At 53.1% G+C, this 12,761-nt stretch overlaps 1 protein-coding gene across 1 annotated transcript in view; it reads right to left on the bottom strand.

Moving 5' to 3' along the window:
* SF3A3 (splicing factor 3a subunit 3) overlaps positions 1 to 12,761 on the bottom strand; it is a 39,440-nt gene that overhangs the window by 13,216 nt on the left and 13,463 nt on the right. The window contains exon 11 of the mRNA XM_040424440.1: positions 259 to 366. Within this exon, the coding sequence (XP_040280374.1) occupies positions 259 to 366 (108 nt within the window). The remainder of the gene's footprint in view (positions 1 to 258; positions 367 to 12,761) is intronic.

Below are 12,761 nucleotides of genomic sequence, written 5' to 3'. Positions count from 1 at the left end.
TTAATTAAAAAATTGCCTTTTTTTGTGGACCCAAAAACAGATCAACCACAGTACCAAAATACTGCTGAGACAATTCCTCATCCACGAAACAAACAAGCGTGTGAATAAGGCCTAAGGCATGACTTGATTTGGATTACAATGTATGGTATTTTTTCAGCAGTATATCAGGCCACCTTTCAATATCACAAATAAGATTTAATGAAATTAAAAAAAAAATAATTTAACTCTTCAAACACTTGTAGCACAAAACAAACGTACCTTCGGACACCTTTTGCCTTTGGGTTTTTGGCAAACAATGAAGGGTCAAGAGATTCCAGAGATTTTCCTTTTGTACCAAAAAGTCTTTGGGCTCTTTCTTCTAATGTTCTAAAAAAGACAAGGAAGTAGGATTTATTAGCAGTTTAATGATGTGCTATAGGTAGCATGGAATTACATGCAATTAAGATCTAAGTGCAACATCGTTGCCCAACAGATCTTCCTGTCTTTTCAATGGTTATATAATTACTGGCTTATTTGGTATCACAACGCTGCCTTCCGGAAATGTGAGAGAACAAAACTAAGAATCAATATCATTATCTCTTACATTGGGTGAAGCACAATGGCCAGATTAACGAACCTGGTAACTGTCTAGACCTGCACCAGATTCACCACAGCAGCTCAGGCTGGATATTAAATGTGGTGTAGTGATAGAGACTTAAAGGGAATGGGTCATCAGAAAAGGACCTATTGTTTAAATCCCGTTTTTATGTTCAACATATTTTTAAAGAAGTTTTGGAGATGTTATTTTTAATTTTCCATGACAATATCTGTATTTAAACACAAACCATAAAACCCTGCAGTTTTCACATTGGCCACTAGGCCTAATAATAGGCGCCACTTCTTGTTCTGTACTGTACAGCACACATTACTGCAATTATCCACTTATCTATCATTCTAATCCTGCCTTTAATGATATCACCTCTGTGTATAGATAAGGCCTGTATTATATCAACAGATTATCTGACAGATTTTCTGACCAATCATTGGTCAGATGACTTATTACAGAGAGACACACAGATCTTTTGTTATACACAGCAACTATTGGTCTGATTGGACAGATAATCTGTTGATGTAATAAAGGCCTCAGACAGGATCCTCCATTCACAGTAGGCGATTGTCAAATCTTGTCTATTCTTTCCTTGTATAATGACTTCTGCACAGGTCACAGAGCATGCCTAGAAAACTCTCCCATAGAGGTCAATGAGATCCCTTCCAGACTATTGTGTCCATGTCTCATGTGGCTGCCGTAAAGCAATTTTCTTACTGCTTTCTAAATGCTGTTAAGAACATCTCAGGCAAGATGGCCGCCCCATAATCATGTTCAGAAATCAAATGAAAAAAAATTAATAAATAAATCTGTAATTAGAAAAAAGCAGATTAGAAAAAAAGAACATGTGTTACTATCTGGTTTTAACTGGTTGATAACTTTTTGGTGACACATTTGCTTTAAGGTCCCTTTACATGGGCCAATGACCAACAAGGAGCATTCCTAGGAACACTCCTTCCCGATAATTGCCCTGTTTAAAGGTGCTGCAATTCACCCGATGAACAAGCAAACACTCATTCATTGCGTGAAAGCATCGCTGATGCGGTCACCTGAATTGTTTCTGGGCAGCAGATCGTGCCATCTAAACAGCGATCTACTGCCCAGAAAGAATGAGCGTATATGGAGTCAAGCGACCGCTCGCCTTCATACAGTGGAGGTGATTACTGCATGTAAATACAGTTTTCCCCTCCTGTAACAAGCAGGCAATTATCGGGAGCGAATGGTTCATTCCTGATAAGTAACTACAATGTTGAACCATGTAAAGGGGCCTTAGCTCTGTACCAACTATTGGTTGGCTTACTGTGAGAAAGAATTTTAAGTCAGAGTTATGACAAAAAACGGCTTATGTAAGGCCTGCCCCCTTTCCAGTGAACCTGCCCCCTAAGCCTCACTCCTTTTGAGCAAGTTGAAAAAAGAAAAAAGGGTAAAAACTCTACATGTGTCAAATGGCACCAAAACTGCACCACTTTGATAGGTTCTAAGCACAGACATATTAGTAAATCTTGGCCAATAAAATTGGATTTTTTGTACTCACCGTAAAATCCTTTTCTCGTAGTAGGCATTGGGGGACACAGCACCATGGGTATATGTCCAACTACCACTAGGAGGCGACACTAGACATAAAAAAGTGTTGGCTCCTCCCCGTTGGGCTATACCCTCTCCACAGACACTAGGCAGCTCAGTTTGTACCAAAAGCAGTAGGAGAGAGAAGAAAGGCAAGGAACCAACAACTCCCGTACCGGGAAAGATCAAGAGACCAGCCCGGAGAAGCTGAAGTAAAACAACATAGGGAGGGATCTGTGTCCCCCAATGCCTACTACGAGAAAAGGATTTTACGGTGAGTACAAAAAATCCAATTTTCTCGTGCATGGCATTGGGGGACACAGCACCATGGGACGTCCCAAAGCAGTCCCCGAGGGTGGGAAGAACAACCATGCCACCTGTGGGCATACAGGTGCGGGAGAACCATGTGACCCAACAGGAGAAAAGCACGGAATAGGCAGGAAGCCTCATAACAAGGGAGAAACTCCAAGGAGGCCACAGTGACGACTGCCAGCACCCCAGGACAAATGCCTGGGAGAAGGTCCCAAATGCAAGAAGGCAAAGGAACACCCAGCTCAGCCGAAGGCTGGAGGGAAAGTAGGACAGCATCGCGTATTGGATCTACCCAACATCCCAATTGTCTCAGTCGAAAGCACAAACACCCTGAGGTCAACCCCTGAAGGGCCAGGGGAGCAAGGGAAATTGGAATCACTGAAGGCCAAACGAGAGAGTGAAGCTATAGCAAGGCTCACATGTGAGTGGAGCAGGTCTCCTCTCACCGAAAAGCAGGTGAAAAAGTTAAGCGCCCTATTGAAAGGAAAAGATCCTAAAGGCGCTAAGGGAAACCGCCAACCCCTGGAAGGGGAGGGGGTTGTAGGTAAAAACCAGGAAAAAAGAAAAGACAAGACCTGCATCCCCAACCAGGAGACGAGGAACGAGCCTCTGAAAACAAAATATCGCTGAGAAGCGCAAGACCGGAGAAACTCTGGCGAAACTCATTATCAGGGAAGAAGGGAACCAGATGCAAGCCCAGGAAATCTCAGCAGGGGCACACTGGGGAGAGGGAAGCCATAGCAAGGCTCACATATGAAGGGAGCAGGACTCCCCCCACCGCGAAGCAGGTGATGAAGATAAACGTCCTATTGGAAAGAGAAAACTCCCAAAGGCGCTAAGGAAAACCGCCAACCCTTGGAAAGGGAGGGGTTAGGAAGTAAAGGCCAGGTAAAAAGAAAAAAATTAGAGAAGACCTGCATCCCAAAACCAGGAGACGAGGAACGAGCCCCTGAAAATAAAATAATCGCTGAGAAGCGCAAGACCGGAGAAACTCCGGCCAAATGAAGTATCAGGGAGATGCAGGGCAAATAAATCTCAGCAGGGATACACTGGATTGAGAGACATGGGAGGAGAAGGAGAGTACTCCCAAAAGTCTAAGGAGGAAGGCTCTACAAACAGGAGGGGTCCCTCCCGAAGGATACCATAAGGTGGAAATGCAAACCGTAGCACTAAACCACTCAACACCAGGTACTTGAAGTGGGAGGATGGGAAGACAGACATGAATCCCATGAGGTCCAAAAGGCTATTGGAACCCGCAAGGGGAACAATCAACCCAGGTCCCTTCCCAAACAACGATAATCCTACAGAATCTGAGTGATCAAATGAACGGTGACAGGGACTCCAGAAAGGAGTACCCGCAATGGGCTCACAAGGAACCAGGAACTGAACCACCAGAGGACAACAAAAACCAGAATATCCAAGAAAAAAATGAAAAGAACCACCCTATGGGAAGGAATTGGCCATGGACAACTAGCCATTCAAAGAATAGTGGCTAGCAATCAGCATACATTGTCCCGGGGAGGGCAAATACAGCGGCTTGGGTTGTACCACTAAAACAGACGCCCATATGCATAAGGAATGGTGAAGTCGCTATAAAAGAAGCGGGAGTGACTACACGAAATGTAGAAACCAGCTGCGACCGACATACAGAAGGCTCCCAGGGGGAGAGAGTACCGGATGGGCGAGGACAATAGCAAGGTCCCAAAGGACTGCCCTCTGTTAGATAGTACAACTAAGCATAGAAATAAGGGAACACCCGGACCCAGAAGGAACTACGGAACCCTGTCCTATGTCAGAGCAATCAGCAGAAAATTCACCTACCAGGCAGGTGTGTGACGCTCAGTGGTTCTGTCCCTGACTCATCAGGGAGGACGTCCAGCGAGGAAATGTCGCTGACCCCAGGGAGGATTCCGTGTGGCGGAGGACATCAAGTGATGGCCGAAAAACTACCGCAGCGGCCGGAGCTCAGCAAGCTACGTATCCCAACAAGGAGAAGATCCAGTGGAGATCACTGTACTCCACGAGGAATGGTCCGCCCTGTAATAGGAAACGCGGATACTCCTTTATAATATGTGGAACGCGGAGTGCAGCCGAAAGTAGTATTTGATAAGGATGGCAATAGCAACCTTAGCACAAAAACCAACAACCACCAGGCCATGGTGTAGGGAGCGTGGTTGTATGTGGACCACCCACCAGATCAGAACAGATCAGTCATGTACTGGGTACACCAGAAGTAGAAATAGACCGACAAGGAGGAGGTTGGGCTGGCCCACCCCTGCCAGATATGGCTACCATATTCGAGCTGAACCAGGATGCCGAAAAGGGAAGTAACCAACATCCGCAGCACAGATTAGTGCCCGGGGAAGGAAGCACCCAGTAATACAGAAACCGTATGGGCCACAGATTGCACCATAGGGCCCAGCACGTGGGTTGAACGGTGACAGGGACACTAAAAATACACGCCGAAAACCGAGGTAAAGTGGCTGCATGTTGCACACTAAGGAGGGTGGAAACATAGCCACAGCATCCAGGAATGCAACCGCATTTGGAGGGTACAGGTCCTCAACCTGTAATGTAGAAATGAGGCTGTGTAGTGTAGAGATACGACCAGACCGGTGCAATGGGTACAGCATCTGGAGATGGCCGAGGTACTAGGTCTAAGATTAGAGCGATGGGTCCACATGGAGCACCCTAGGACCAGAGAAGTGCAACGGCTGCCACGTTAGCTATGGCACTTATATTTTGCTCGGGAAGGGAAAAAGGAGACTTTTGTATTACTTACCAGTAAAGTCTCTTTCTCGCTCTTCCTTGGGGGACACAGGAAACCATGGTATAGCTCTGCTCCCTAGGAGGCGTGACACTAAGTGAAAGCTGTAAGCCCCTCCTCCATCAGCTATACCCTTCAGCCTGGAGAAGAGACTGCCAGTTGCGTGTCCAAGTAGTGAAAGATAACCACCAACCGGAACAAAGAACCGTCAAGCCCCAACGGGGGCAACCAAGCCGGAACCACAACTGTAAACCCAAATGAAGGGCGGGTGCTGTGTCCCCCAAGGAAGAGCGAGAAAGAGACTTTACTGGTAAGTAATACAAAAGTCTCCTTTTCTCGCCCATATTCCTTGGGGGACACAGGAAACCATGGGACGTTCCAGAGCAGTCCCAGAAGGGAGGGACCAGAACAAACTAGACCAACACCAGAGGCATCAATCAACTGCCGCCTGCAACACCAGACGGCCTAAAGCAGCGTCAGCCGACGCATGAGTATGCACCCTGTAGAACTTGGTGAAGGTGTGCAAGGAGGACCAAGTGGCCGCCTTGCAAATCTGCTCCGTAGAAGCCCGATTTCTCTGAGCCCAGGAAGCCCCGACCGCTCTAGTGGAATGAGCGGTAACACAGAGGGGCGGAACCTTGCCCTTGGCGAGATAAGCCTCAGTAACAGCCATCTTGACAAAACGGGCGATAGCAACTTTGGATGCCGCCAACCCTCTGCGCGACCCCTCCGGAACCACAAAGAGCGAGTCAGTACGCCTGAAAGAGCTGGTTACCTCCAGGTAAACCTTGAGCGCCCTGACAACGTCCAGGCGATGAAGCTCCCTCTCCCTAGGGTGGGAAGGGGAAGGACACAAAGAGGGGAGAACGATGTCCTCGTTCAGATGAAAGGCGGAGACCACCTTAGGAAGGAAGGAAGGGACCGGACGAAGAACTACCTTGTCCTGGTGGAACACTAGGAAAGGTTCCAGACAGGAGAGTGCAGCCAATTCGGACACCCTCCGAAGAGAGGTGACGGCTACAAGGAAAAAAACCTTGCAGGACAGAAGTCGCAAGGAAACCGTCCGCAGAGGCTCGAAAGGAGAAGCCTGGAGCGCTGAGAGAACCAGGTTCAGGTCCCAGGGCGGTACCGGAGGCCGGTACGGGGGAACCGCGTGAGTCACGCCCTGAAGGAAGGTCTTGACAGGACCAAGGGGGGCCAGTGGGCGCTGAAACAAAATGGACAGCGCAGACACCTGACCCTTCAAAGAACTAAGACCCAGACCTTGGGCAAGTCCGCTCTGCAGGAAGGACAAAACGGTGGGGAGAGAAAAGCGGAGCGGAGGAATCCCCAGATCGGCACAGAACCCCAAATAGGTCCTCCAGGTCCTATAATAGATCCTAGAAGAGGACGGCTTGCGGGCACGGATCATGGTGCGGACGACGTCCGCAGAAAAACCCCTACGTGTCAGGACGGTGGTCTCAACAACCACGCCGTCAAACGTAGGGACCTTAAACGCGGGTGGAAGATCGGTCCCTGAGAGAGAAGATCTTCCCTGGCGGGCAGCGGCCAGGGCGCGTCTGCCAGGAGCAGCATGAGGTCGGCATACCAAGACCGGCGGGGCCAGTCCGGAGCGACCAGAATCACCGAGACGCCTTCCGCCGCGATCTTCCGAAGGACCTTGGGCAGGAGTGGGATGGGAGGGAATATGTATGGACGCGCGAAGCCTCGCCAAGGAAGAACGAGGGCGTCGGCTCCGCAAGCTCCCGGATCCCTGGCCCTGGACAGATAGGCGGGGACCTTGTGATTGAACTTGGAGGCCATGAGGTCCACGTCCGGTATGCCCCAACGAAGGCAAATGGCCTCGAATACCTCCGGGTGAAGAGACCACTCGCCGGGGTCGACAGTGGTGCGACTGAGGAAGTCCGCCGCCCAATTGTCCACCCCTGGAATAAAAATTGCCGATAGGGCCGGGACGTGGGCTTCCGCCCAACGGAGAATGCTGGAGACCTCCCTCATTGCAGCAGCGCTGCGAGTGCCCCCCTGGTGGTTTATGTACGCCACAGCCGTGGCGTTGTCCGATTGTACACGAACTGGATGACCCTTCAACAGATGAGTCCAGTGTCGTAGAGACAAAAGGGCCGCTCTCAGCTCCAGGACATTGATCGAGAGTTTGGACTCCAATGGAGACCAAATGCCCTGGACGGATCGGGGAGGAAACACGCCTCCCCAGCCCAAGAGACTGGCATCGGTTGTAACCACCAACCAGTTGAGTGGCAGAAAAGACCTGCCCAGAAGAGGGGACTGTAACCACCAGCGGAGAGATGACCTCACCGGAGGCGATAGATGGAAGGGATGATCCAGAGACTGCGGCGATTTGTCCCAGGAGGAGAGGATCGCCCGTTGGAGAGGGCGGGAGTGAAACTGCGCAAACGGGATCGCCTCGAAGCAGGCAACCATCTGCCCCAAGACCCGCATGCAGAAGCGGAAGGACGGTCGACGGTGGAGAAGGAGACCCCGAACCGCCCCACGGAGGATCAGACGTTTTTCCGAGGGAAGACGTACTTCCGCCGCTCCCGTGTCTAAAAGCATTCCCAGGAAGACCAGTTGTCTGGAGGGGGGAAGGGAGGACTTGGGGAAGTTAATGACCCAACCGAACCTCGTCAGAGTCTCTAGAGTGAGATCCACGCTGGCAACCGCTTGAGAAAGGGACGGAGCCTTGATGAGGATATCGTCCAAGTACGGTAGCAGAAAAACACCCCTGGAACGGAGTAAGGCCAAAACCGGGGCCAGGACCTTGGTGAACACCCGGGGGGCTGTTGCCAGCCCAAAGGGAAGGGCGACAAACTGGAAGTGGAGGTCCCCCACGGCGAATCGGAGGAAGCGATGGTGACACCGGGCTACCGGAACATGGAGGTAGGGATCCTGTATACCGATGGAAGACATGAAATCTCCCTGCTCCAGGGAAGCCACCGCGGAACGGAGGGACTCCATCCGAAACCGTCGAAGGAGGAGAAAACGGTTGAGCTTTTTGAGGTCCAAAATGGGCCGCACGGAACCTCCCTTCTTGGGAACTACAAAGAGGTTCGAGTAGAACCCTTGGAACCTTTCCTCTAGAGGAACGGGGGTAATCACCCCCCTGTCCAGTAAGGCTTGAACGGCCGCGGAGAACGCAACCGCGCGTTTCGGGTCCCGTGGCGGGCGGGAGCGAAAGAACCGATCTGGAGGGAAGGATGCAAATTCGATTTTGTATCCGGAGCACACAATTTCGAGGGCCCAGGCGTCGGAGACGTGAGCCAACCAGACGTCCCTGAAAAGGAGGAGCCGGCCCCCCACCCGGGTGGGTGGGGGCGCGCCTTCAGGCAGAGGATTGCTTTGCTGCGGGTGTGCGGGCAGCCTGCGGCTTTGCGCCAGGAGGGCTGCGCCCGAAAAAACGGCTTCCTATGCTTGTCCTGGGGAGGAGCCGAAGCGGCAGCTGTGGTGGGAGCCCCAGAGGCCCTGCGGGAGGCCCGAAAACGAGACGCACCAGGGCGTCCGCGGGGGGCGCCCCTGGCTTGGGGTTGAGGAAGATGGGTGCTTTTACCACCCGTGGCCTCCGAAATAAGTTCGTCTAGGCGGACCCCGAAAAGGCGGGAACCCGCAAACGGTAGCCCCGCCAAGGAACGTTTGGAGGCAGCGTCCGCTTTCCAAACCTTCAGCCAGAGCTCCCTCCTGACGGAAACTGCCAGGGCGGAGGAGCGTGCAATAAGGGCTCCCGCATCAAGGGAGGCCTCACAAACAAAATTCCCGGCCCGAACAATAAGCTGGGCCAAGGAACGCAGGTCCTGGATGGGGACGTCCGAGTCCAACTCCTGTTCCAGCTGCGCACCCCAAGCAGAGATTGCTTTCCCTGCCCAAGCAGAGGCAAAAACCGGTCTGAGAGCAGAACCGGAGGCAGCAAAAATGCCCTTGGAAAGGGTCTCCATGCGACGGTCCTCCGCTGACTGAAGAGAGGACCCGTCGGGAACAGGGATGGCCGTGTTCTTTGACAGCCGGGCCACAGGGGGGTCCACCTTGGGTGGGGAAGACCATGTGGCCACGACATCGGCTGGAAAAGGATAACAAATGTCCAGCTTCTTGGGGTTGACAAAACGGGCGTCCGGGCGAGCCCAAGCCTTAGACACCACAGAGGAGAAATCAGAGTGGATTGGAAAGACTTTTGAGACCTGCCTGGGTCTGATAAATGAGACGCTAGCTGCGTCCGAGCTAGGGGGATCATCCTGCACCTTAAAGGTGTCACGAATATCAGAGATGAGTTGACCCATCGCTGAGGCTAGCTTGGACGGCAGGGCCGAGTCCATTTCCAAATCTGAAACCGCCAATTCACCTTCAGAGAGCGAATCCTTTGCAGAGGAGAGGCTCGTCTGGGTGCGCACGCGTGGCGGGGAGAGGGAGGCATCCGAGGAGGAGGCTCGCTCTACTCTAATACGCTTCTGAGAGTGCCTAGCTCGGGAGGGGTCACTAAAAGAGAGTGAACCCGCTGCAGCGGCAGAAGCAGTGGACCCGGAGGGCGCGACAATCAGAGAGGCGTCCTGCGGGGTAGGTGGCCTGTCTATTAGGCGGCCCACGACATGAGTGAGGCTTTCCACGGCCTGGGACAGGGATCTAGCCCAGTCAGGCGGGTCAGAGGCAGCAGGGAGCGACACAGCGGGCGACTGAGGCTGCGGTGGAGCTCGGCATGCAGTACAGTGCGGATCAGACTGCCCCCGGGGAAAGGGTTCCCTACAAGCAGTACAGGCATGGTACCAAGGCTTGGCGGCTGTAGAAGGGTCTGACATGGTGGAACAAAGATGTTGCACTTAAAGTGGGAGACCCCAAGGAAAGGAACGGGGATAACACCCAAGCGACAGTACTGTGGCACGGAGGGGGTTAAAAGTCCTACCAGACCCGGATGATGCAAGCGGCAGCGGTAAGGGGAACAGACTGAGGAGGCTGTGGAGGAGAGGCAGCAGCACCGGCTTCGGATCGCACTGCAGAGAGGATTCCACGCAGCACTGTGCGATGAACCCGGAAGTAGCAGAGCGCATGTAGGAAGCTCCGCCCCCTCTCTGCCGCTCTGAAGCAGAGCCGCGCGCGCGCGGCAAAATGATTTTAACCCCCAAGGATGATGAAGTGCCGGCCTGAAATGGCGCCGTTCACGCCAAGAAAGCGGCCCCCTCCGCGCCTGGATGTGGCAGACGGCTTGCTTTTTTTCCTGCAGCCGTCCCCTGAAGGCAGCGTCCCTGCCAAGGACTTGCCCAGATAAACTCCCCTGCCCGGTAACGGTCCCGATATATGCCCGGGGGGGGGGGAGGGGTGGGCGCACGATGTAGCAGTGGCCATGTAGTAACAGTGGCCATGGGAGCCCAGGAGGCCTGTAGCAGCGGTGGGAGGGAGGAAGGGGAGGCTGGAGCAGCCTGTCTCACCATACGCTGTCTTCGCCCTCAATCCATCCAGCGGGGTCGCCCCTTCAGCTCCTGGCACCGCAGTGGCAGGAAGCCGGGGGAGGGACTTGGCGTGCGGGCGACCCTGAGCTGGCGGGACGCAGGGGAGCGAGGCTGCCCTGGTCCACCTTGTCTTCTGTGGGGGAGGCGGCAGTGCGGAATTACCGGCACTGGCGCAACTCAACCCCGGGAGAAACAGAGGGGTCTAATGCGCCTCTGTTGTCCCTGTAGGTAGAAAAAAACCGAATTAAAAACAACAAATAACGCAAAAATAAAAAATCATAGGAAAACAACCCTGCATAAGCAGGGGGTGTCTTGCCTCCTTGGACACTAAGCAAAAACTGGCAGTCTCTTCTCCAGGCTGAAGGGTATAGCTGATGGAGGAGGGGCTTACAGCTTTCACTTAGTGTCACGCCTCCTAGGGAGCAGAGCTATACCATGGTTTCCTGTGTCCCCCAAGGAATATGGGCGAGAAAATAGGGCCACACGGTACCACAAGGAATGACAGGTGCACACCACAACAAGGTAAGTGCAATGGCAACTGAAGAATGCCCTCTATTTCACCTAAATAGAGGGAAATAGGGCCGCATGGCACACCATAGAGCCCGACAGGTGTAACGGCTGCAGCATCAGAGCCGGTGCAGAAACTCACCTAAGAAGGGAGTAAGATGGCTGTTTGGTGCACTCTAGATGAGGTTGCAGTGGCAACGGCACTACAAAGTGGCCTCAATATCTCGCACCATAAGGCCAAACAGAAGCAACAGCTCCTGGAGATAGAGGGGTTAAATAAAAATGAAGGGCACAAGGTGGTAGCCTGGTGCCCACTAGAACCAAACAGAGGCAATTGCACAGCAATTCAGAGTAGCCTCTATATCTCGCCGGAAAGGGAGAAATAGTGCCGCACGGAACAAAAGAGCCCGCCAGGGATACTGGATACAGCATCAGGGGATGGTGTAGGGACTCTACCCATGAAGGGAGCAAGGTGGCTGGAAACAGACAGGTGCAATTGCTACAGCAATTGAAGGCGGCCTGTGTATCTCGCCCGGTAGGGGGAAATAGTGCCGCATGGGACACCTAACCAGTCAGCAGGAACTCTACCTATGAAAGTAACAAGGCAGCTGAAAACAGACAGATGTAATCGCCGCGGCATAAAGGCCGGCCTGTATTCTCTGGTACAGGCACTACAAAAGAACCCTTAGAGGCCGAGAAGGGGAGCCAACCCTACAAGTGTCGTTTGCCTGAACTATCAGCTTGCCTAGAACATAGCCCCTGGATAGGGGCCAGGAAGGTCTGTCGTGCACAGCCTACGAGGGCGTACATACCAGAGACACCGCGTAGGTGTCCCAGCTGCTAAGCACGGTGACGGCTGCCTTACCTATGCGGTAATTACCTGTGCAGGCAGGAGGGCGCCATCTGAAAGTCCACTAGAGGGGCACCAAACCTGGTAGGGTAGGAACCACTATGCACGTTTGACTTGATCACGCAGAGGATTCTGCATGGTGGAAGACCGCCTGATGCTCTGTTCCGAGGGAATCGGTGCAGAGGTGTCCCCAGAGGCAACTGACAGAGAAGGCTTCGTCACCAGCCTCCGGCCTGTCCTGGGGGACCCGAGGATGCCGGGGAGGGGTGGAAGCTAGTTGAGACCACCCAAGGGTGGTCCATGGGCTACTCTTTGCGGGACCCTGTATCTTAGCGTGCGCGTGGCACAGGGGGGGAAGGAGGCCGCAATTTGTAGGTAGCGCTCTAGCGAATCCGCCAGGGACTGAAGGATCGCCATGGAGGGAGCCCATTCGCGCGGGAGGGGGCCCTACCACGTGGAAACCTCCGTAGACAACGGACGCACGAAAATCGTGGCGATCCGATACGGAGGCCGGGAGAGGAGGGCCCCATAGAGCAGCAGGGCTGACCTATCTAACCCCGGAAACAACATTTCCCAAGAGGTGCTGCAGCAGCTATATAGTAGGCAGGAAACCTCATTCAGGTGGCAGGGCTGCAGGAGAATGCAGCAATAGAGAGGGGAGAGAGGGAAGGGGCCTGTGGAGCAATCAGCCAGAGGCTGCCTACCGGACCCCAGGAGTTGTGCAGCGCACCG

The sequence above is a fragment of the Bufo bufo genome, chromosome 3 (assembly GCF_905171765.1).
Source record: "Bufo bufo chromosome 3, aBufBuf1.1, whole genome shotgun sequence".
In the NCBI taxonomy this organism is placed as follows: domain Eukaryota; kingdom Metazoa; phylum Chordata; class Amphibia; order Anura; family Bufonidae; genus Bufo; species Bufo bufo.
The sequence above is the reverse complement of the archived record's forward strand: the minus strand, read 5'-3'. Positions and strand labels throughout refer to the sequence as shown.